This window comes from Lepisosteus platostomus, chromosome 13 (assembly GCF_059453375.1).
Source record: "Lepisosteus platostomus isolate fLepPlt1 chromosome 13, fLepPlt1.hap1, whole genome shotgun sequence".
Lineage (NCBI taxonomy): Eukaryota > Metazoa > Chordata > Actinopteri > Semionotiformes > Lepisosteidae > Lepisosteus > Lepisosteus platostomus.
The window spans coordinates 5,967,971-5,993,164 of record NC_142623.1 but is presented as its reverse complement, the minus strand read 5'-3'; the positions used below and the strand labels follow the sequence as shown (position 1 = coordinate 5,993,164).

The 25,194-nt window shown below is 41.0% G+C and overlaps 1 protein-coding gene across 3 annotated transcripts in view; it reads right to left on the bottom strand.

Annotated features, from left to right (window-relative positions):
* Positions 1-24,756, bottom strand: part of LOC148649743 (receptor-type tyrosine-protein phosphatase U) — a 221,022-nt gene extending 196,266 nt beyond the window's left edge. Inside the window, exon 1 of one of the 3 annotated variants that reach the window (XM_088602806.1) lies at positions 24,472-24,756. In XM_088602806.1, coding sequence (XP_088458932.1) covers positions 24,472-24,541 — 70 coding nt within the window. In that variant the 5' untranslated portion in view covers positions 24,542-24,756. The remainder of the gene's footprint in view (positions 1-24,471) is intronic. The other 2 variants (XM_088602807.1, XM_088602809.1) reach the window with 2 other exon arrangements.
* Between the last annotated feature and the right edge of the window lie 438 nt (positions 24,757-25,194).

Below are 25,194 nucleotides of genomic sequence, written 5' to 3'. Positions count from 1 at the left end.
CACAAATGGTCTGAAAATTCTTGACAACGCCCACTTAACCTAACACTGACTTGTGTTGAATCAGGTGGCTGTGCTAGAATGTTTTCTGTGCTGACTGTCCACAAACCATTCCTTTGGCAGCACCCTAAAGTCATTGAGCCGCACAGCTGGGGTTTAAACCAGTGTCCTCCAAATTCAACACAGACCCCAGGCGCAGCCTCCAACCAGAAGAGCTGTGGAGAAGCCTGCGCTGTAACAATGTATGCACAGAGAGGGGAAAAAATCAATACACCAATGCTGAAATGTATCAAAGGACTTTTTGCTCTTTGTTGTTTCTTTTATCGGTGACGGCTAAGCTGTGCAAACATGAAACCCAAAAAATGCTTTTTAAAAAATCTCCTCCATTGGTTGCTTTATGTATGCAGGGTAATGTGATGTTACAATAAGCTTTACATAACAAGGAAATCAATAAGCCATTGTTTCGCTAAAAAGCCTCTTTGGGTTTCATCCCAACAGCCATCCCACCAGACTCAATGTACGTTCTGTGAGCCCACAAACCATAGGCGGACTGACGAACCCACGAGCACAAAGCATCCAATGTACTTAGAAACCCAACAGTTTCCTAAAGGCTGTATGTGGCCTAATTGCAATATTCAAGTCATTAAAAACAAAAGCCTCCTGCTGCTCCTGGGCATTGCGACGCCACATGTCGCCACTAACATCGTGTGGTTTCCTCCAGACACAAGTGCAGGGCTAGCCTTATAGGGAAAACTGTGCTTTGGGCCAATCTGTAGTCCCCCCCGATAGCCATGAGCCAGCACTGTGGGCAGTGTCCCCTTTCAGAGGGTCTGAAGGAACCTTACATCATGTGATTTTGGTGGGGAACAAATTACCATCAAAAACCCTGTCTCCATGTCTCTACTACATAATGTTTTCAGATTTAAACTTCTCTTAACCCACCCCCTTAATGTCACATACGAAACTATGTTATCAGATTTAAAGCACATATTCGTATCTTTTATACAATAATTCTTCTCTTGACCCCAGAGCACCCCTGCTTACAGTGCCCTGGGTAGACGAGCAGGTCACCCACTTGGTTTGTGTAACAAGAATTGTGTTGTACAAGAGAGGGGACAACTAGTATTGGATTACAACATGCCTGTTATTAGTTAGCATCAAAACATTCTCAAGCCTCTCGTCAACATATGACATACAGTACTAGTTTTGAACTAATTATGAACACCTCCATAATCTCTAGTCCTATAACTTCATATGATGGAGCAGTCCAGCCCTGTTCCTATCTCCGTCCAACACCCATAGCGAACACTTAAGAAATCTACTAGAACATTCGGTGTATGTCCACTGCCTTTCATCTGTACTCCAACTTTAAAAAAGAAACGCAAGCAACTGTTCTTGACTGCTGATGGAAAGATAATTAATGATTTGTGTCTCCTTCCTTTCTGTGGTTCTTTTAAGTCCTCAAAGTGCACTTTCTCCCCCCCCCACCCCCCCCACCCTCGGCCCCCCAAGAGTTTTCAGCCTCCAGGGACAGCAAGGAAATTTTACAAGGGGAAGAACCCAACTCTCATTGGGCTTAATTACACAGGAAGGGAGACTGATCAACACAGACCAGCAGCCTCTCATTACTGGCAGTTCAATCAGCTCCTGGATTACAGGGTCAACACTACAGAGACCACAAGATCTAGTCTCCCAGGTGCTGCAGCACGAACAGCCACACAAAGATCCTCAAACTGCAAGTTTCCCGTTAGAGCCAGCAGAGCTACGCACAGGTGGAGAGCTGCTCTCAAACATAATAGATAGGGCAACATTCTCTAAGGAGTGAGGCGTGACATCTATGAGAGAGTTTTTGAGTTTTTAACACAGAGCCTCTGAGATGAGAAGATTATGGGGTGACCTGATACAACTATTCAAAATCCTCAAGGGCATCGACAAAGTCAACCCAGAGATTTTCTTCAGAGTTAACAGTGAAACACTAACCAGAGCATACAAGTGGAAACTACGCGGAAGTACATTTAAAACTGAGAATACGTGATTCTCCATTACACAAAAGGATGCGAGAGTACGGAACAATCTACCCAGCTATGTTTTTGAAGCCAGTACCCCAACTTATTTCAAGCTGGATGGCATTTTAGGATCAAGTAGACACTACAAGACAGGACAAATGGCCTGCCTTCATTTGTAATCTTTACAGTCTAACTGTAAGAACGTGCTATAAAATAAGAAAATGAAGATCTTAATATCCTGTAAGGACTAGAATCTGCATCAAATGCAGATGCAGATGATTTAAGAAATTAAGCCAGATGAAATCATAGACAATAATGTTACTTTAAACCAGTATAAATAAGTGGAATATACATTATATGAATCCTCAGATCCCAATACCTACTGAATTTTAAAAATGTATTTCTTGAATAAATATTCACGCGCATGCACAACAATTTCCCACCTACTCTCCCGACCTTAAAAATGCTGCCAAATATAAGTTACTGCCACCTTGTCATGTGAAGCACAATCCCACAACACTACAGCATCACGTTTCTACAGCTACTGACTGTGAAACGCGCCTTGAAAACTCTCCAAGCAATTACATTCATTACTTTCACCCACTTGCGAGGGCAACATCTGATTGTGCCTCAATCATGAGGATGCTAGACACTTGGACAATTTGAAATTTCTTTTAAGTTCTTTCACTCAAAAAACTATTGCAGTTGTTTTTTGGAGTGTCTAAAAGCTGTTAAATGATTATCCATGTTTATATTCAACTGCTTGATATCTTAGTTGGGGGACAAATTGCAAATGAGCTAATACGAACACCAAGCACTATAGTGAGGCAATTTTTACCAAAGGATATAAACTGAGATTGGATGTTCAAATTTCTATTTACCTGTGGTCTGCATTAAACTATGTTCATTGTGGTCTGTGGTGGAGCATCTCCTATTCATACTCTATTGCATCCTTCCTTTAAATAACATGACTGGATCTCACCACCTCTAGATCTATTAACATACGGATATCGATATTGATCAAAATTGCTCCTGTGTAGTTTTTTTTTAAAAATGAAGGGATTTCTTTGACTCGGTCAATGTCTCCTGTATTGTATGGCACACAGTCCAGTACTCTAATAAAGACAACTCTACTGTATTTGCCTCAGAATTGCTCAAATCTCAGCTTTGTAAAATTACTAAACTAAAAACCATGTTGCCTTTTCCAGAGCACACTCAACAAATCACATCTAATGCCCTTGCATTATAAATCAACCTCGTTAAACATTTTTTATTAAACTTGCTACTTAGACACCATGCACAATTTCTTAGACATAAATCATGGCAGAATTAAGACTTCATTAGCAGTCAATCCAGGTATTTACTTGCTTTGAGATTCCACAGCAATGAACACTTTGTAGATATTCCTTCCTGTTTGGCACAGGAGGTATTGTTGTCATATCCTTTAAAGATCAACTCCACATTTTTCCTTTTGGATTCTAAATTACACAAGTATGAACATTCAGTACAAACAGGAGATTTCTATGATGTTTCTCCAAGCTCTTCATACACCTAAAACTAAGTGCACTGACGAAGTAGTCCAGGAAGCAACATCGGGTCTCCTGGCACAGATCACAATTGGTGGCATCCCACCAAAATGTTTAGTAGGGTGTTTTTTGGCACCAGTTAAGTCAACTTCTGCTTGAAATGATACAATCTGCCACAGAGAAAGGTGCATTTTGTTGGAAGGGGAGTGTTAATTATGTTGTCCCTGCTTTTGGAAAAAGACAAAATTATTTTCCCAGCTCTCTGATTTATACCAACGTTAAGCTATATGTTAAGGTGCAATCATAATGGTTTATACTGTATGACTAAGTTTCATCTATCTATCCATTTCATTTATATGACACAATTAGTTTATCTAATACATTATTGTATGTACAGTATAGTACATATAAGTAGGTTGTAATATATACAAAACTATATTGTATCTCTGAAAATGTTCACCATCTCCTCCACATGATGTACTGTATCTAGCTACAGTCATTGTCACTCCTTGGATGCTGAGAACTTTTGTGGGAATATCTTATTCCCACATGGGTGGTTCAGCATGTTTCATCAATGCCCTTCAACAGTAATGTCAACTTGAGTTCAGCGATATTCCCCATTTGCGGTTTCTAGGAACACTTGTCAGGGATGCCCACCAGCGCAAGCTGTCCAATCTTCTATTTATATCCCTATTTATATAAACACAACTCACCGTTGTAAATCTCCACACAGTATTGAGAAATGTTTATACAGTATATCCAATGTCACCCTGTACCAGCCATTGGTCCATTAGTCCCAATGTGCATTACTGCAGGTAGTATTGGGACTACTAGCAACTCAGAATTGCTAAATTCATTTAGAAAGTAACTGCATTCACATTTCTCCACTCTGCAATACAAGCCATCTGTATGGCATCTGTTGCATTTCTAAAACAATTAAATTTTATAAAAATTGGCAAACAAAAAAAAAAGAGGATAGCTCCCAGATGTTTCCCCTACGTCATCACAGCTGCAGCATGGTTTGAGGATAAAAGCAGCATGGCCAGGTAGGTGAAGGTGGCTCAAGCTGAGCTGGGTCCTGCAGGGCTCAACTGCTCACAAGCAACATCTCATGATCAGAGGCTGAAGAGAGATGAGGATCTTGCAAGAGCAAAGAGATCAGAGGGCACCCACCCACTTTCAGCCTTCATGGTTCCCACTCGAGTCAGTAAACGATGGGAAGTAAGAACAGGGCATTTCAGATTCTGCAAAAAAGCTGGCAGAACAGAAGCACACAGCCTACAGCAAAAAAAGTCCAGTAATTATTATTTAAGGGGGGCATTAGTTAATAAAAGTTGCATGAAAAGCCCTGCAAGCACATCAAAAGGGGGAATTATGTGTCCTTTATTTCAGTTCTAGTCTCTTATCTGTTCTTTCTCAATGAATGAGCTTGGTTATGCTCCTTCCATTTGCTTGGGCTCCCTGCTACAAGTTTAAATCCTTCAGCATAACCTTGCATCACTCTGACCCACTCGTCTGGAATAATCCCGTCCTGTGGTCTCTGCATTGAATGACCTTCGCCCCAAAAATCAAAAGAGAGCACAAATTCCCCCTAAATCTAAGCCAATGGACTGGAAGTGCCTTCTCTCATTAGAAAATCTGCTCTAGTTAATTCTGTCTCCATAAATGATGGCCCAAGACTTTCTGAGCATCTGTTTAAAGACTCCCTGCTCACCCCCAGCCTCCTGAAGGAAGGAGATTAATTTCTTTTTCAATGTTCTTTTATATAATATTCTAAAAACAAATGTTGCTGGTTCCTTCTGGGCTATTTATAAAACAAGGCAAAAACAGAAATAGCCAGTAATCGCAAGAGGTAAGAGTGTTTATCGCATAACCATGCGTTTTACTTAATGTGTTCATACAACTGCAGGACAGCCCAGGCTGTATTTATGGGTATGGTCTAGAAAAGTAAATGCGTAAATTCAGTAACTTGTGTAGTCTCAATATCTTGAGGAAAAGCAGTAGAAGCATGAAGGAAGTGATCATGCCTACATGCCTTATATACATGAACATCCCTGTCCTTGCTATCATTATCCTGACGCAATTACTGCTCTCTCTTGTCAATGTTATTGCTGTTTTTTAAGCCTTTAAAATGAGCTAACAGCAAGCAACGCTTGAGCTGTTTTAATTTAACTTGTAGGTTTTTCAAAGCAGGCCACTGAGCAAAGGTCAGACGCCTTCCAGTCTTTTGAAAATCCCATATCCTCTTCTTTCTGAGGCAAGGACGAGCTAGAAGTCATCCCTGAATCGTCCACAACCGCAGTGGGAATCCACAGCCGAGAACGGGCAATGCAGCTTTAACTCGTGGCCTACAAAACACCTCTCCTGTACAATCCTTTCGACAGCAGGAGTCGGATTCCAGGTCTCCAGCAACCCTGGAGGCCTGCATTGCTGAGACTTGTATCAGAAATAACAGGCTTTCTGATAACAGATGGATAGATGGATGTGCAATTAAACGAGACAAATTAATCAAATTAAGTTACAAAACTCAGGCTGATAAAACAAGAGCCCGAGAGCTTAAGGCCCTCCAGACATCCTAGGCCTCCCGAATGTCAGCTTTGTCAGCCCTTCCATCACCAACAGCCCATTTCTCAGTCAAACCCTTATTTAAGAGGCGCTGCAATCGAAATTAAGGGCGCTTCGTTTTAGGCTCTCAATTTATTTTGTGATCGGCCTGCTTTCTTTTTCAATTCCTCCCTTGAGCCGCTGCTTAATTAAAGCTCAAGAGTTCGTTGCGCAGTTTAGCTGGGAGCGCTCCCCGTCTTGAAAGAGCCCCCCGTGACGTCGCTGATTGAGAGAGCAGAAGAAGGCAGACCTCCTTGGGTGTCTCAACAGGTTAACAAGTCCATCACTCATTCCCAATCCTATTGAAAAAACTGTCACTTGGGCAGATTCCCAATCTTCCATTCCAATTATTTCTTCTTACAACCATGATCTGGCAGACCAGGTTAGGTTATGGGACTACTGCTTGAATGCAGACTAAAAAAAGGAAGAAGCTGAGTTCCAGGCTGCTTATTTATTATTCCCTAAAATTATCTGCCAAAAAATGGGAGAAAACAAACTTCTCCTCTGATTAACACAGCAGAGCTTTAATTAAGGCAGTGCCTGCTGTATAACAAATGTAGTATGGAGAGTGGCTGCAAAACAAACCTTAACATCTTTTGTTCACAATTATAAATCAGGGTATATGTGGAAACAAAGAAAAATGAAAGAATTTGATTATGGAATCAAAGTAAAATGACAAATTGTGTTCGTTTTTACAGAACATTTCATAGAACTGCATAAAAGCTAAAGCGGTATTTAAAAACCATAGTCTGTGTTTTCCAATAGAAATGATCGTAGATATTTGGATACAGTGAGTGAGAATACTGAATGAGCACTTACAAACAAGAAATCAACACTTTCCATCTAGAAAAGGGACAGAAACCTATACTGTAAGCAACAATCTGGCCAAACTTGCAACATTAGAGTTCAAACTCTCTTTATATCTTAGTGCCTACTGTCCCTATTTCCCTGCAAGTTTTCAATTACCACAAGGAAAGACAAGGCTGTGGGCTCTATGGTTCAGTCACCATTTGTATTTTGCTGTACAGACCTGCTATCTGGCACTGTAGTTGTGGAAGCCTTGGTTTGCAAAGGAGAAAGCTGGCAGCAATCCAGGGTCCAAGTAGGTCTGGTAGGTGACTATTGTTTGCTCCCCCCTCCCCTCCATTATCTAATCCTTCACAAAAACCCATCAGGGCCACAGTGCACAAAGAACAAAGCCGACCTACACTAATTTGAGCACAAAGGACAGTCTTAAAAAGCCTGAATCTACTGCTTCAAGAACAATGCTGCTTAATAAGTCTGAGCAGTCTTAAGAAACACTTACGCTTCAGTTGTAGCTACAATAGAACCCCCACATCTTCCTACAATGCCATTTTCTAAATTACCGCTCAGAGGTTAACTAATTTTGTTTGGCTTCTTACAGAAGCGCTCATTCAGTTGCTTTTAGATCCCAAGAGCTTGATTGTTTAATCACATCCCTGTGTTTATGCAGATTGTGTTAGATGACATTAAAGAACAATTATAAAAACTCCTAAAAGGTCTTAATATGCTGTGGCATTATTTGTTCAGCTCTCTTAGGCTTTGAAAATATTAACCCATTACCTTGTTGCATATTAATATAATGGTGGACAAATAAAAGTGACCCAAGGTTGTCTTGCAACGCTAGTTCAAGACTACCGCCATAATTCATGGACCTAAATCAGCTCTTGTCCAGCATTGCTGAGGTACAAGGGCAGAGCTATATATTTTAACGAATAGACTAAGGCTCTGCTGCCAGCTGTTACTCTACATTAGCTCCAATGCCAAGATTCACCAAACAGTTAATAGTCAACCAAACTGCCAGTTGACATAAAGAACTGGAACTCCAACCACAGGTTTTAGCACTTGAAATTTAAGGATGAAATCTTAGGTTTTTTTTTTAATTCTGCCTGCTCAACTTGGAATTAACGAACTTGAGTCAGCACTTAAACAGGAGCACAAGGAGAATGAGAACTGCGCAGACTTTCCTCTGACACATGGACTGTCATGGTTAATAGCTTCTTATTCACCACCGGCTCTCTGACTGACAGCTCAGAGCCACCCCAGACGTCTCACGGGTCATGACACACAGGAAGCCCAGTTTAGCCCGGTCAGCTTGGAGAGTTCCACGCACAGCTAGCCCTGATTCTCAACAGAACTGCCTGCAGCACAGGGCACACATGGGGGCGATGTAGAAGACAGCAAGGACTGTGGATCCTGCGTGCTCCTACACCAAAATCCGCCCAATTTCAAGAATTGGGGCTAGTTTCAGTGGGGGTAGCCTTGCAATGAATTAGCATCCCGTGCAGGGGGTGGAGGGAGTCCCCTACTGTCAGTGCGCTGATCCCTGCAGAAACTGGAATGAGCCTCTAGTCTCACCAAGACTTCCATTTACACAGCCATTTGATATCCTCTGAAACAGTTCCCTTACCAGTTGAGGGACCTGGATTTTAACAAAGACTTTATTGCACTTGTCCTTCCCAACATGATTCTTTAGCTGAATATTCACAGTTCAAGTCTCCAGATACAGCCTGGGCCACCCACACATGCCTGAAGTCTTAAGGTTAAAGCCTCTTTTGCACTATCACCTACCTAAAGCATTCAACAGAGCTTTAGGAAAGCTTGTCAAATCAATATGAAAGCTGAAATAAATCTGAAAGGAAAAAAACGGCACATCTATAAAAAAGAATTCTTGATATTTAACATTTAAATAATGATTGATGAAGTATTAATTCCACAATCCCCCTCCTCACACATCCCTAAAAAAAAACAAACTCTGCAGGCATTTTTGAATAAGTAGGATCAGATCTTCCCACCACCCAAAGCTATTAACTCACAGTATAACTTAATATATATTGAAATAACAGCTAAAAACAACTTCAAACTTACAGACAAAAGAAGAACATTAACCGGGGAAAAAAAAACGTTATGTGGTCAGTTTCCATCTATTAAAAAGATTTGCAAAAACATGCTTGTTGACATTTATTTTACACTGAATTTTTTTTTTCTGAGAACTCTGAAGAATCTATTTGAGAATTGTCCTGAATACAGGACAGAGCAAAAGCAATGCTTTGCTGCACTGTAAACTGTCAGAGCTGAACGGTACCACTGCCATTATTTGTAGGGAAGATGAGATTTACTCCCCCCTCTCAGGCGTCTCATCCATCATCTTTCAAGGCAGCGCTTAGTGGGTTTGGAACGAAGAGAGACACTGAATAATGCCCCAAAGATGAAAAACAGAGTGCTGAAGACCTGAAGGTGTTAAATACTGCTGAGACCTTCATTCTTCTGCAGCTCTTAACACCACTGGCCTTTACACTAAATCCAAAGAGGAATTTGCTCTGCTTTCTCAGCGCTACCTCTCCAGTCCTGGCTGGAGCTGGAGCCCCTGTCTCCACAAGCTCTGATGTCTCTGCACTCAGAATCGCCTCACATGCCACACTTAGGTCTCACTCTCACTGAAAGAGGGGAGGGGGCTTCATTTGTCTAGGCGGGGAGATCAGTTTTCTCCGGCTGACCTCTGCAAATCAAACACTATGGAGCGATCAGAGCAGGGAGAGAGACTGAAGAAGACGCCTGCTTTTCCACTGCCTGATTACCCTTATCTGTGCAGAAATCAATGCTGTACTTCAACTCTCTCTGGCATGCAGATTTTAACAGGACAGCTCCTATCGTTTGTATTCTTCTGTATTTTCCCCCTATGTTGTGATATGGTGTCTCTGCTCCTCTTGAGACTGCTGGTATCTGAAAATCGCTGCTCCATTTTAACCTGCATCTAATGGTTTGACTGTGGTACCTGGGGCAACAAATAGCAAGGTCGCCTTGTCCTAGGACTTCACTGGAGCTAAATCCCAAGTAAAGAACTCTATATGCTCCCCCACACCTTTGTCTAAGAGCTTTTCTTTCTCTCGGCTCTGGCAATCTGAGCCAGCACCTCTAATACACAGGGGGACAGCCCGGAAAGGTTCTTCCGCTCCCTGAACACCCTCTCCTGGTTCCTCACTAGTAATGTGAAATTAATAACCTCCAGAAGCATCTGTACAAATGAGGATAGTTAGCAGTGCTGCCTCACAGCACCAGGGTCCTAGGTTTAATTTCAACAGCAGGCAACTGTCTTAATGGATTGTGTGTGTTCTCACAGTTGTTTGTATGGGAATGTGCTGAGTGCTCTCTTTAACTGTGGTCAAAAGCCGGACTGGGAGTCCAGCTGAGAGTGGACAGCCCTGTCTTGTGTCCTATAGCTTCTGGAACAGGCTCCAGCTTGGTGCAGCTATCAGCAGGATAAGCAGCTTATTGATGATAAAAGGAAGGATGCTAGCAATGTGCTTGAGGGTCCTTATTCACTGTTGGACAATTCAAGGGCTGTATCCCCGTATGCATTATAAAGTAAAATTCAGTTTAATAAAGCAAGAAGTATAATCAGCCTAATTAATTAACTCACTTATGTACTGCTCAGTCTCATTGGTGCTCATATTCGATCATTTTAATTACTTAAATAAAATATGTTAATTGTTAAATACATGAATGATTTATGTCCTTAAAAAATACAAAATGTACAAAGTCTAAGGGGAAATAAGGGACAGAGAAATGCACCCATTACATGCAATAAAATGTGTATTGTTTGCAATGTCCACATACAATGCTCTTTCTGGTATTTAAGGACATACTGTAATAATGGCAAGAAACAACTATGATTGTGAGACTACTGATCTTAAACTGTGTAAGACAGGGATGTCGAAACCCATTCCAGGAGTGCCAGTGTCTTTTGGGATTTTTATTCCAACACGATAAACCAAGGTGTTACTACCCTAACTGTATCCGTTTCTTCCAGCTTTTCAGGTGCTGCTGCTGCCGATTTCAAAAGAAATGCAGACGCACCAGGATCGCACAGCCCTGATGAGCACAATAAGAAAGCAGCATGCATAGAAAGTTCATTTGCAAAAATTAATTTGTTGTCAGTTCTTCAAATGACTCTGGCTGGTGTCTGTGAACTCACATCATCTGCAATAGAAGATGCATTTATGAGTACATTTTTATGTCCCACCTTTGCTAAGCTGTTGGCCTCATGATGAATGAGTTACCAGGCTAGGAAACAAACATGCATGAATCACAGGAAGTTCAACAAGGGAAAACTCCTTTAACACAAACCCCTACCTACCACATCTAGTCAAATGTGGATTTTAAGTATTGAGGCACAGGTATGATATTTCAGTTTGGAGCAGAGGAGATAGGGGCAAATTTACTCTTGGAAAATGCTCAATTAAAAAATAAAAATAAACCAAAACATTTGATCTAGAACACATCTTCAGTTTTGCGAATCTGCCAACATTCTAATAATAAACACACAGAGTGGAGTTTCCCTGAAGGAAGAAAAAAACAACTTGAAGCATCCGTCTTGCAGACCCAATTTCTCTGAGCAGATAACTTTCCTCTGGAGGGCTCAAGAGTGTTTAACATCTGAATCCGAGGCAGAAAACTTCAGCTTGGCGAGAGGAGGTGTGTGAAGGCTGGGGCAGTGCCAGACTTTGGCTCCCAGACTATTTCAAACACTGGCTACCCAGTATTGATCTACGGGCTTACAAACCTTAGATATTTTCATCCCTACACACCTAAGAAGTAAAGACACCTCAGCACAGTCTGTTTTCATTTAAAGTACAGATGGAAAGCTGCACCTGAACATTTCAGTCCAGCATATATCGCACTAAATTCTTAACACAAAACTCCAAAGTTCCCCTGTGTGCATCAAAAAGAAGGGCAGAATTCTTAAGGACAATGTGACGTTAACATTAAATTCATAGCATGTAAAAATGGTTTCTAGGTTGCTGGTAACCAAGAAGCCATTTTTCTCTTTCGATTAGAAAAACAGCAGTCGTGCCAAGCCACCTTCATTGTGGCAGTAATCAGCTGTTTGGATATTTGTTTTTCTTTATTGGCAAAACAGCAGTACAACTACAAAGAAATATTATACAATAATAGGGGTTCCCCATGGGAAGAATCTAAACTGAGGTTTTATAAGAGTTATATGATGCCATACAGTATTTCTGTTCAGTAAATTCATTAAAGAGGAATACTCTTGGAGGAACAAGATGCACTCACACACAGCTAGTGTCACAAAGCTTCATTTGACAGGATACAAGTCCCAACACTAGCCTGCTCTTTCTTGTATAAGAAAGGTTTGTCCCAACATAGTCAGCAGGCTGCCAGTTACAGGTTAAGTAAAATCGTGTATGGTTGCCAAGTCCACACAAAATTTACTGAAAGCCAGTCCCTGTGGATTATGCTTCCAAACATCTATGGTTCACTGAAGAGGTGGAGAACCTGTGTCTCTGTTGAAACTGACATAATTACTTACAGATTCAGGAAAATCCAGATGTCAGAGTTGAAAAGCAGAAGAGCTGTACACAGCTATTCAGATCCCAGACACTTTGGTAAAATTATATCCTAAATACACAACACAAGTCTGCAGGCTGAGAGGGTTAATAAAACACACAAATGGCTACACTGAACCAGCTGCCAATTTCAGATGCCAATTCCTTTCCTCCTTTCCAGAAATGACTTCCCAAGGCTCAAAGATCGATAATCCATTATTAAGGACTTAGGACTCAGGAAACACCAGCATGGCACTTTGAATTTTTTAAAGCTGTCTGGTTGTTTAAACAGCGGTGGGTGTGGCGAGGCTGTAAGGACACAGACCTGACAGGTCCGTGACCGTGAGGCCTGTTCGGTCACCAACACTAGATCCCCACTGTGGGTCCTGTGTCCATTTACTGGAATTAGTGCAGCCACTGGGAAAGAGATCTGAAATAAATTGCAGTGCACAAGCAGCACTGCAGACTCACACACCCCAAATGTTGGTTAGGATGTCTGACTGGAATAAAGAATTGTTTCTTGGAGGAAAAATTTATATGTCTGCATTTTTTCATGCAAATCAGTTAGTAAAAACACATAAAAGGATAAACAACAATTAGAAATAAATGACAGTGAGAAAAGGATGTTAAATGCTACTTTTAACAACTGACACTACTTCTTTTATTCCTAACCCTTTCAGAGCCCAGTGATGTCAGGATCAGGTAAATCCTGATAAAATGTCCAAATAAGGATTATGCTGAGACCTTGTTTCTGTAATAGTGAAATTCCTCATTCCGCTGTTTGTATAGCTTGTTTAACTTAAGGGTTATCAATTATCTGCAAATCCTGCTGTTTCAGTTGGCATTTTTTAGGTACCTCATTACTTGTGCTTCTCTATAGTCCTCTGGCGTCATTTCTGATTAAATTATTATTTGCCTGTTCTTTAGGTGTGGAAGTTGAGAATGATTTGCCATTTTCCCTTCGGTGCAACATGACACTCGGTAACAGCACAAGTATGGCCTGCCACTGCAAACACTCTATTACAGAGTCAGGACTGCAGTCCAATTGCCAATAGAACTAGATCGCAATGTCTGCATTGCACACACTGTACAGTATATCTCTCACTGTCATTGCCACTGTCCCATTGCCTCTGCATTACCCATTTGCCTCATGCAGACAGAACTCCTATCCATGTGCAGCTCCTATTCCGTGTGTGGACAGTGTATTGAGACTGAACTCCAGCAGCAGGTCCTGTGCACACAGTACATTCAGAGAGATCTGTACTCTGAATAAACAGGGAGAGCCCCATCTCTCACCACAGAATGGTAAAAAAGGCTTCTGTTTTAAGATGTGTATTTCTTGTGCCAGTTCCCTTTCGGATGCTTGTTTTGTTATGACAGTTTTAAAAAAGTGTGATGGGAGCAAAGTACAGTATTATTAACTTAACAGGTGTGCTTAGACTATCTTCAGCTGAACCTAGGTGAAGCACTCTTTTACCAAGGGGAGGTTTCGCAAAAGAGGAAGCCATTAGGCCCATCTTTCTTGAGCTCAACTTCTACAATATGGCTGGGTAGTCTGTTCCAGACACCCACACCCTTGTGCAATATAGAGCCTCTTTTTATTTATCATAACTAAGTACTTTTAATCCTGAGCCCTAAAAAAGATTTTGATGCTGAGTGGCATTTGTGATGCTTCTAAATTACTTACAAAAGCAATTTAAAATTTAATTTAAAAAAAGAAATTTAAATTACTGAAGACCAATTCACAAAGAAAAGGATTTCCTTCTATCACAATAGAGCACATCTGGCTAGCCCCAGAAGACAGTAAAAACCTCTCCAACTGAAAAGTTAATGATAATTCACACTTAGTTTTACAAAAAAAATCTAGGAGAGCTTTAGAAATAAAATGTTTTATGAAAACTTTTAAAGACAACTATTGCAATACTGTCATATCTTCCAGCAAAGAGAATGTTTCTAGTGGGCAGGAATATAAATCACTGCATTTGGCACTAAGATGAACTTATAAAACACCATATGAATAAGTCTGATTTAATGTGCCTCTTAGTTCAATAATAAACTCAAAGACTGGCAGACTTCCATGCTGAACTACAGTAGCCCATATCCAAGGGTGAAGAAAATTATGAGAGTGCTTGTCTTACAATTATAATTTAACAATTACCCAGATCTTAATGTCCAATTCTTGACTCCAAGCTGTATATGGGATGTATTGCCACACTGGAATGTATCCAGGGAACAGAAACACAAAATAACCAAGATTAAAAAGTGTATTACAAATGGAATGGGTTAAAATGACCCAAATCTTTTTAACCTGAAGTAAAAGGTGAACTTGTGAAATTTCAGAAATGAACTTCAGCTTAGAAAAGCTGATAGAAAAACTAAAAACATTTAAAAAAATAGATGATAGACAAATATCAGACAGACAAAAAAGGCACATTTTTGTTTATTGAAATTTCTATAAGAAGTAAAAATCAAAGCACATTACATAAGGTGGCATATCTGGAATCTGTAGATTCAGGGAAGATGGGAAAGCTGGATGACACCAAATAACTTCTTCTCATTTAAAACTTTCTTGCAGTTCTTGTTCCCCTGATCCAAATTGTTGATTGTGCTTGGCCGTGAAACTGGATGCAAATAAGACTGTGTGCAATTTAATTTTCTCCTGCATTTCTTAATGGGCACGGGAGCAGCACTCCTTCAAATAGCACAGCAGAGAAGGGGAATGATTAGGACTGAGCGCATTAAAGTTTCCTGGACGGTGGTTTTGGCGAGGCAATTAATGGTGCTGCCAATCACATTTAACCAGAGTGAAAAGCACGTCAAAGAAGTGAGACAAATAAGGTGGCAGAGGAGGAAAAGGGTGTGAAAGGCCTGTGCTTTCTGGGAATAAATGAATAACAGAAAACAAATACAACACTAATCCGCTACTTGTATTAGTCACATCCTGTGGTAATTCCTGATAACTACAGTGTCTTCTTACAGCTCTAAGCAACCTGTTGAGAGGTCATTGCTGGAACACCCAGATAACAGGTGAAATTCGTTTGCACAATATATTCTGACTATGTCAATGAGGAAGTGAACCTCACTGGACTGTAAAAACCTCCTGACCCTTCTGCTGCCAGGATGCCTTTGGCAGAGTGCAAAAACAAAACCCCATCCATAGTATAGAATGGTACAACACCAAAATACACTCCCACTGATTCCTACACATTGGAAAAAGATTGGGGTTCACAGAGTCCTTTACTGAACCCGCAGCTCTGATATTTTTAGTAAAGTGTTCAAAACAAATGCACAACAGGGGTACTGAGTTGACCTTTGCTTATTCAAAACCCAGTTTTCAACTAACAAATCTTTAGCCAAGACAACATAGCTACAGCAAAATAAATGTATGCAACGATAATCACAATACTTTCTAAACTGCTAAGGTGAGCAAAGCGTTTGGCCATTAAATTTTGTGTTGAAGAAATCTTGTCTAGGCCCACAGGCCAGGAGCACTCCAATATCTTCAGTTTTAAGAACAGGAAACAAAAACATACTATAGCAAGTCTGAGATAATAAAGATTCTGTCTACTCGAAGTCTTTTTTATACTTCTTATTTTCAGACATTCCTGGATGCTCCTCGGCTCCTTCAAGTAAAAATTAAAAAACAAATCAATTCAAAGTTTCCCCTTGTGTGAACCAGAGACCCGCAAGGCGATTCCAAAGATCTCCTAATAAAAGCAAGCATTTTTTTTGCAAACTGTGGTTAATAACATCCACATGCAGGCACATACCGCCTCGAATTTGTCCTTCAACTAGGTGAAGACAAAGAGATACACAGGGAGAATAACTTTTCAAATAAAAAAGGTGGTTAGACAACTGCAAAAAGGTACGCCTTGTGGGTGTGGGGAATGGTGTTAAACGATGAGGATGAGTAACATTCCATTATATACAAAAAGCCAGACTGCTGAAGCATAATGTAGCCACAGTCAAAATAACAGTTAGGTGCGAGTAAACCTGCAATTAACTATGTGAAAACAGCTTTTTACATTTTGTGCCAGAAGGACTTATTTTGATGTCTTGACTTTCATATGTTAAGGCATCAGCCTTTTCCTTTGAATTGTGAAGGAATCACATCCTTCCTGACCGCCTTGCTCCGAGGTGTCCAACTGACTTTGCTTTGAGGATGAGTGAGGGGTTTTCTCTCTGGCTCCATGAAAACCCAGAAGTGAAGGCTTCACCAAACAGAAACTTCAATCTTTTTAAATCACCAATTATTGATTACTGTATACCCACAAATTTGGAAATCTGCATTTTTTTTAACTAGAGCCTACGCTGTAGTAGTCCATTTGCCTAACACTCCAAACTCCACGGAATCTGACAGAGGAGCTAACACTGACTGGAGGAAGGGCATACAGTATTTCTCTGGCCTCACTACATGTATTCCAGGAGACACTGTAAGGTCAGAAAGCAATACAGCCTTAGCTAGCTAATCCCACCGCTGCCCCCATCAATCAATGCTCAGTCAATGGTGTGCTGCCACTGTCATATTACTGTAGTTGTCAAGCAATTGTCTCATGTCATGTTCACCTAGTCATGTTGCCCAACACTTCAGATGAAAAATCTCATCCTGGAGTAAAATTAAGAGTCATCCCCATGGCTCTACCACTCAGGAGCCCAATTTGTCAATAACGTTCAAGCTACCTACTGCTAAAATCTATCGTCACACGAAATCAATCCTCTAAACGTTACCAACACTAGAATTTTTGAATGGCATTATATTGCAGAAACTGGACAAGTGCCACCTGGTTAAATTCCAGTCCAGGCAGGTCTTGTATTGTTTCCAATACCAATAACATTTCCACTTAAAAAGAAGCACGAGATCAGGGTCTGTACGATTAAAAGCTAACAAAGCCTACCATATCTGTAATAGGATTCACTTCAGAGATGCCCTGGGAGGCTTCCACACACACGCCAGCCCTCTTTCCTCCATTACATGACATTATTCACTAGCTGGCTGGTGCACTGAGAGCTGTGGACACGTGCACATGGCGGTCCACAAATTCAATTACTTCTCCTCATTGTCCGCTGCTGCGGGATGTGAATGTCACTCAGTGATCGGGGTTTCGGATCTTCCTTCCTGCCGAGAGAACTGAGCGGCGCCACTGCAAAATCTTTTGATAGCATGAGAAATGCAATAAAGTGATGCATTAATGTCGTCTTAATGTATGTGTCCGTTTAATCTAGTGTTAAGCATTTCAAAGCGGGGGGAAAAAAAATCATTAGTTCCATATCTGGGCCCTTTGGTCTAAGAAGAGGATGCTGTGCCTTGATCTTCTTACAGGCAGAATCATCCAGTTTTTGAATTACATCCAATTCCAGATTTTGCTGTGACAGTAGTGGGTCATTCTGTGGATTACTGTGACATAACCTACACTGTGACACCTGTAGACAACAGGAAACAAGAGGTTTCACTGAAAAGCATCTCTTAACTGACACGACAGGTCAGGAAGAAAAGTGAGAATTTGAACTTAAGGATGGTCGGCTGTCAGACCCCAATGAAGTAACCAAGGCGCAATGTGCTCTCTGTTACCCCTGCATTCAGGCTCTGCGTCCCAGAACAGAAGCTCATAATCACTAAGGGGACTTCCTTCCTACAGGTGCAGAACTTTCTTCAACGCACCATGTGCGTCAGCAGCCCCACTGCACAACCGACACACAAGTGAGAAGTTACTGGACTAATCCAGTTCAAGGGGGAATGGAGTTTAACCAGGATATCAGAATTATTACACCTAATCATTACATATCTTTCATTGGCAAGTAGTCAGGACCTTGGTAAATGTCTCATTTGAAGGACAACACTTTCTACAGCATAGTGCTCCCAGTCGGCACACCAGGGCACTGGACTGGAAATTCTGGTTCTTCTATTGGTGCTACTTACAGCACCAACTGTTGTCCTTACAGATCATGTGGTAAGAGATTGTGTTCTGGCATGTATTGCATGTTACTGCTTTAAAACAGGAAACTTTTGCAAGGAGAGAAGATTGTCGACACACATATAAAATCCAGTAAAGATAAAGCAAATGTTAAAAGCAGTTTGCTATTCTGCATGTACTATAAAAACATTATTGCAGGCTAATACAAAAGCAAACACACTTTGAAGAAATGTTTTGCTTTATAACTAAATGGGCAGTGTTGCTTAATTTCACATTTCAATTGATGAACACAGCTTTTCTATAGGTTCTGGACAGCTAATTCGACTCAGCACTATTCTAACCTTCCACCAACTCTCAAACTAGAATAATCACATTGTATTATGCAACTCTGGCATTTAATTTAAGATTTTTAATGATCCTGGAAGGGTTTTAATTATTTTTTTAATCAAATGATTCATCTTCATTTTAATGTTGCAGGCATGTATTTAGTCATAATTTGCTGCATTCTCCTGGTGACAGAAGGCACAATTGCTCAAAACATTTCTTAATTCCTTTGCATATGTGCAGAAATATGTTACACATAGGTACACAAGAAGTTACAAGTCCCAGATAATTACACAATCATAATTATTCCTCTGTATTTTTTTACATAAGCAAAATTAGACATTCTAGGTTAGGGGTTTGCAAACTCAACCCGGTGCTGCAAAACTGCAATCCTACAAGTTTGTGACATTCAATAAGAAAACAACTGGAAGTCATGATTCAGAGCTCAGATGTAATGGAAGCCAGAAGTCCTGTGGTTCTCCAAGGCTAGCAATGGTGACTGACTTTTCATAAGTTTCAGGTAACACATTCCTTCCCATCTTTACATGAATGTAGTCCTCCACTTATGACCTACTGTACCTTAAAAAAAGACAAGAGACCACAAGGTCTGAGATTTCCCGAGCATTCACTGCAGCCTAAGCGAACGAAGGAAAGTGCAGTGTTATTCATGAACAGCATATTTCACACACCTGCTCCTGTGTTCGCAACTGTAGTTGCATTACTCCAAAGGAAAACATGGTGTAGACCATTGTATCTGTATTTCATTTTGAGCATTTATGAGGAGATGTACAAGTACTTTCTGCGATAATCGTTTGCGTCTGACGCTAGACGCTGTTATTGTGATTGTGGTCACAGCCTCGCTGCACGTCCTGTATAAAACTCAACACGCTGAGCTCAAGTGCAAAACGACTGATCTGCGTCTCCCGGCGCACTCCTGCCTCAGCTACAACTGTGCGGTCAGGTATTTTTTTTTTAAGTCAGACTGCAGCAGACGGATATGTTTTTCATTCTCTGCGCTCCTGGCACCAATAATATAGGTCTCAGGTTTCCTCGAGTCTATTTCTACATCTATTTATAATCCTGCATTCCGGTGATGTGTGGCTGCGGCAGAGGGAAGAGTCAGGGCAAATACAGTATATGGATTAATATTTTAAAGCGGGAAAGGAATAAGGAATCGCAAGATAAAAGAATCAAAGCGACTGAGCAGAGCAAACATTAGTTAGTAATGGCGAGTAGATTCGCGTTTAACCACGGCTACAGCCCGAGTCAATTGATCCTGCTTGTTCAATCGAGCGAGTGAACAGCAATTTGTGAGCTCTGTGAAGTTGGCCCCTCACGGGGCTCAATTAGCGATGCAATTTAAGCACTTCCGAAAGAAATAATATTTTAAGCGAAATCTCAAAGTCGTCTGAAAACGTGTCTGGAAGTAAATTTAAAGCGATTTTTCCTCCCGCAACGTTATTTTTAACATTATATAGCCCTTAACTGTATGCTTGATACTATTTCCTAATCATTCTAACCTTCATTAATCAGCGGGGTGTACGGCTCGTTTCTGTGAATGGAAGTAATGCACTGTGTGAACAGGTTGTGATTGAGCAATAAAATGAAGACGGGTGGGTTACAGCAATTTGCGCTTTTTACACCGTTAACTGGAGTATGTATCCCATCTTTATGAGACCTCATTGGCAACATACTGTAGATGTCCGAACTCTCCAATTACCACCTGCAGCCATTTCTAATAGGCACATTGCCTGGTGTAGCCGCGTGTAGGAAGCGAATCGCAGGGAATGTAGATATTGAGTACGGCAGCCCAAATAAATATTTAAAATCCACTAATAGCTTTTCTGTTAAATCACTGCGGACAAGAGGGGAAATCAGCTTTCTAAGTTCAAAAGAAGCACTGAGCTGACATTTGAAAGAGGCAGCAATACAACCGTCAGGTACAGGTGAGATAAGGAAAGGAACGCAGTACGCTTATCGCTAGCAGTAAATGACGCACTGTAATAACACAAAGAAAAAAAGAACTGTTTATTCCTGTACAAGCGCCTCACTGCATACACAGCGAATAAACTCAATAAGAAACACATAAACTCGGAGAGCTATATATATATACACACCTTTCATACTGGAGCTTTGAACACTACATAATACAATCATTCAGTTCAGATCAATGACATCAATCATATTTACACATTCCTCGAGCAGGAAAAAAAAAGATCTGTTCATAACTGCCTGAATCGTTTAACGGCCCTCTTTAAAATGACACGGATATGAAGGGGTTAAAGCGGAATGTCGTTTCAGTTGCTTTTTATCTTATCATCAACATTTCAAGCGGGTGAGAGGGGGCATGTTCCCCAGTGTACTATATTGAATGTTGAGTGCCATCAAACGAACGGCAAATCGCAGCGCTTGTGTACGTCTATGAGCTGGGAAGAAAAACAGGACGCAATAATATTAAGCAAATAGCAAGTACTTCGGCTCTGTCATTTTAGAGGCGCCCCCCACGAAGAATTTTAAGATCTTCAAGCCCCAACACAGCTGCGCGCCGCTCTGGGACACTCGATCACCCCCTGAATGAGACAAACATTTATTACACATTCCTGGAGAACAGGTGTCTTTTTTTCCCCCCAAAGGAAAAAACAAAAAACAGGAAGATCAAACAAGAGAGGGAGCGACTTAAAAGTAGTCCCTCAAAAAAAAAAGTTTCTTGAATTATGACTTTTCTTTCAAAGCATGGGGCGGACGAGAATTAAGAACTGAGAGGAAGGGGCTTTTGTTTTTTTTTAAAAAAAAACTCCTTCAACATACTATTCCATTTGGCTCACACTGCGAGGGGGAGTCTGGTTTTAATAAACTCCTAATTGAAAACAAACCCCGCGCCACGGCTTTGGAACGAACGGTCGCCAACCCGAGTGTAGCTGATTCAGAAGAGGAAGTGGCCACTGTCCAAAATAACACAGGATTATAGTCACAAAAGTCAGACAGAATGGGACGGTTCGCGACGGGGATTTAAGGGGACAAAGCGAACGGGGGAGGAGGCGCGCACACAAAAGCGGGCACGTCGCCCCCCGACGCGACAGGTTGCTAAATGCGGACCACTTCGTCAACTGAACCTCGACCGCTATCCAAGATGACTGCCGGTTACTATCTGCAACAAAATACTTCCCGTCTTTGCGTCACTTAACGGGATATGTACAGGATAGACTAACCCTATGTTTTCTTATGAATGAACACTCAATGTCAATTACTCCTTAGGCTGTACTCGGTAGCATTTTACATACACGATCTAAATGTGTGAGTTTAAATATGAACTACACATAACTTGACTGCAAGTAGCGTTTTTGTGATACCAGAGTCCTTTTCCATGCGCGCATAGCCTTCTTTCTTTCAAATGTCTCAGTCTGAATTTCAGATGAACTACTCCATCACAGGCAGGTAGTCCACACTGACGTTATACAAATGTTGCCAGATCAGTGGATAGTTGTTTTCACGAGTGGCTGCATCGCTTTTCTCTCCCTCTACACTGCAGACGTGAAGCTTGGGCGTCTGAGCGCGGAAACTAGAGCTTTCGACTTTGAATCGTTTCAACATCGAAAGGTTATCAATAAAGGGGCCGCCATCCAAATGTAGTGTAAGCATAATTCACCAATGCCTTAACAATGGCAATGAAACCGCTCTTAATTCCGTCACCTGTCCTGAAAAATGCGTTCCTATGTGAACAGTTTATCACTGTAGTCGCAGACTATTAAGACTGTTAGCCAGCTGTAGACTGTGAGGTGCACTTAAAAGGGCTTCTTAAATAACCTGTTCGTATTAGCTAACTGTAGCCCGCTTTAAGCATTGTCAATGGTGGTGTTTCCTACAAAAGAAACGAGGAATCGCCCATTATCTCTCCATTGATAAAAAAAAAGTACATAGTTCGTACACATTAATCAGATCCTCGTTAATCCTATTGGCTAAATGCTGTTGCCCTCTTTGACAATAGTCAGGAGCCGACGGAGCACTGCGTAACTATCACAGGGTACTTTAAATATTAGCATCCGCAAAGGATGGATTAATGGAAGGTTAACTGCATGAGTGGGAAGGAAAAACGAATCACAGAATCATAAACGACTTTGATTTATTAACGGCAGCAGCAGATAATTTCTACGAGTTATTTTACTAGACGATAATTGAAAGTATAGTGTATGGCCGTCACATATTTCCTAGGGTTTTATGAAACCACAGTTCACGAGATTTTAACACCTTCTCGTGTGAAAAATCAAAAACATTATGCACACAGCTAAACAAGGCAAGTTCAACACAGTTAAACACGGTAACTAAAGAAGTCTCATGAACAGATTCACAAGTCTATAGTAAGCGGTATGAATTAGTATAATCAAATGGTAAATCATGCACAAGAAAGGGGAGCAGTGAAATTGTGTACAAATCCGAAAATGAAGCTGTTAACCACAAAACAACTGCTCTTTGATTTTAATGACAATTTTTCCAGACTGAAAATGTCCATATTTACAATCGTCCCTGTTCTCTTCAACCTTTCGGAATTCAATTTAAACGCCAAATCTCCGACACTTAATTTTTATTTAAAAAAAAACACCCTTAATAGAGCACCTAGCATTCAGTACAGAACTCTGCGAACAGCATTCAATTAATCTGCCAAACAGGGTCACTGGTACGCTTGAAGTATGGCTAACGGCCATCAGCTTTCAAATCTCACACCCGCTCAACAGCTTGAGGCTACCTTTGGTCCTTCCTTATGGTTAAATTAGCATCAATGAATCTGACATCTTCAATGCCGTACAAAATATTGTAAGAAAGGTGCCCCATCAGAAACATAGTATTCGTAATGACCGCTGACCGAAAAGTAACGTATTGACTGTGAAAGTAGCCTTCCGAAATCTGGTGCAAAGTAGAAAGAACACAATGAGACATTAAAAGCATGTTCACATTTCACAGGTTCGCTCTGGTAAATGTATTTTATGTAGTATTTCTGAAAAACAGCTTCGGTTTTTCGGTTGGACGGTTAAAGTACACCCCCTAAAATTCACACTTTTAAGGATAAAAAGCGACACCGATACAAACTGACACCAGCTGCACGAAAATTACAGTGTCTTATTAAAATGAAACAAATCGCTCCTGTGAGGTTAGAAAGGTTGAGAACTTAAACGTATATTAAAAAACACCTTAAAATATGTTAAATTGGCAGAAGTATGAACTAGACACCATCTCGTTTAACGATAAAACACTCAACGCTACCAATGCAGTGACATTTCATGAGTACGAAAACTCAGCCGAGACTCCTAGGCTGATCTGTCCCAGTCTAGAGGGAGCGCAGCACGACCTGTCTTCACGTATTTATCAAAGGCGCTCCGGCTCTTTCAATGTCAAAATAAAGTTGCACAACATCCGCAAAGCAAGGTTGCGTCCCATTTTTTTTGTCAATACGCAGCGCTACGGTGTATCCAAAAAGTTATTTTCTTTTTTTTTTTAAGCAGAGGGGGTGGGGTGGGGGGTGACTTCGCAGGAAAAATTCTCTCCCCTTAGTTCCTCTTGAGACCGAACAGGAAAGAAAAGGCGAACTCCGCAGTAATAAAAAGCAGCGGACACTCCCCCTCTAAGGGAACAATTTTCGCCACAGTTAAAGCGAAATACCATATGTCACCGAACCGCATGAATAACTTTGCAACTGAAGTACCCACCACTGTTTAAACTTAACACCCAGCGAATGCCTTACCTGTTGGCGCTTCTGAGCCATCAGCGTAGATGCGTACAGCAAGTATCAGAAGAAAAGCCAGGGTATTCATTGTACGGTTTTAGTCCAGTTCGGTTTTTCAGCAGAAATCATTACAGTGTCTCCGCCAGGACTGGTGCGAAGTTGAGGACTCGAGCCCATTGATTCCTGATTTCGTGCTGAAACGATATTGAGAGACTCCGCGAGCGAGGCTGTAGCACAACGGACCACACAAACTGACGTCAGGATAAACACTTCAAAAGAGGATTTTTTTTCCCTGCCTTTTTTTTTCCCCCCGTACAAAAAGCTGACCAAAAGACAAGCAAACGACGCCTCCTTGTGGTTATATCCAATGGTGCTGGGGGGAAAAAAAAGTTTTTTTTTGTTGTTTAGGTATAGTGTATTTGTTTAGCCGTTCCAATTTCAAAAACCAGGCTCAATTGGTTTTAAATCTGTGGCTGAATCACTTCATGACTGCACTTAAAGATCCTGCCTGGAGACCGCAGAAAGTAAAAGATGTGCAGATGGCAAAGTAAAGCTTCCTTGTTCAATGTCAGTAAAAAGAAAATCGGGAAAACCCTTTGGATGGATACTATTATCCCAAGAAAAAAAATTGGAAGTATTTTAACGTTTGTTCAACATAGATAGGTCCATTATGGAAGAGGGGGGAGGGGGAGTTTTAAACGGAGCCTCTAAGAATAATTCAATTTATTGCCGACTTTAAAC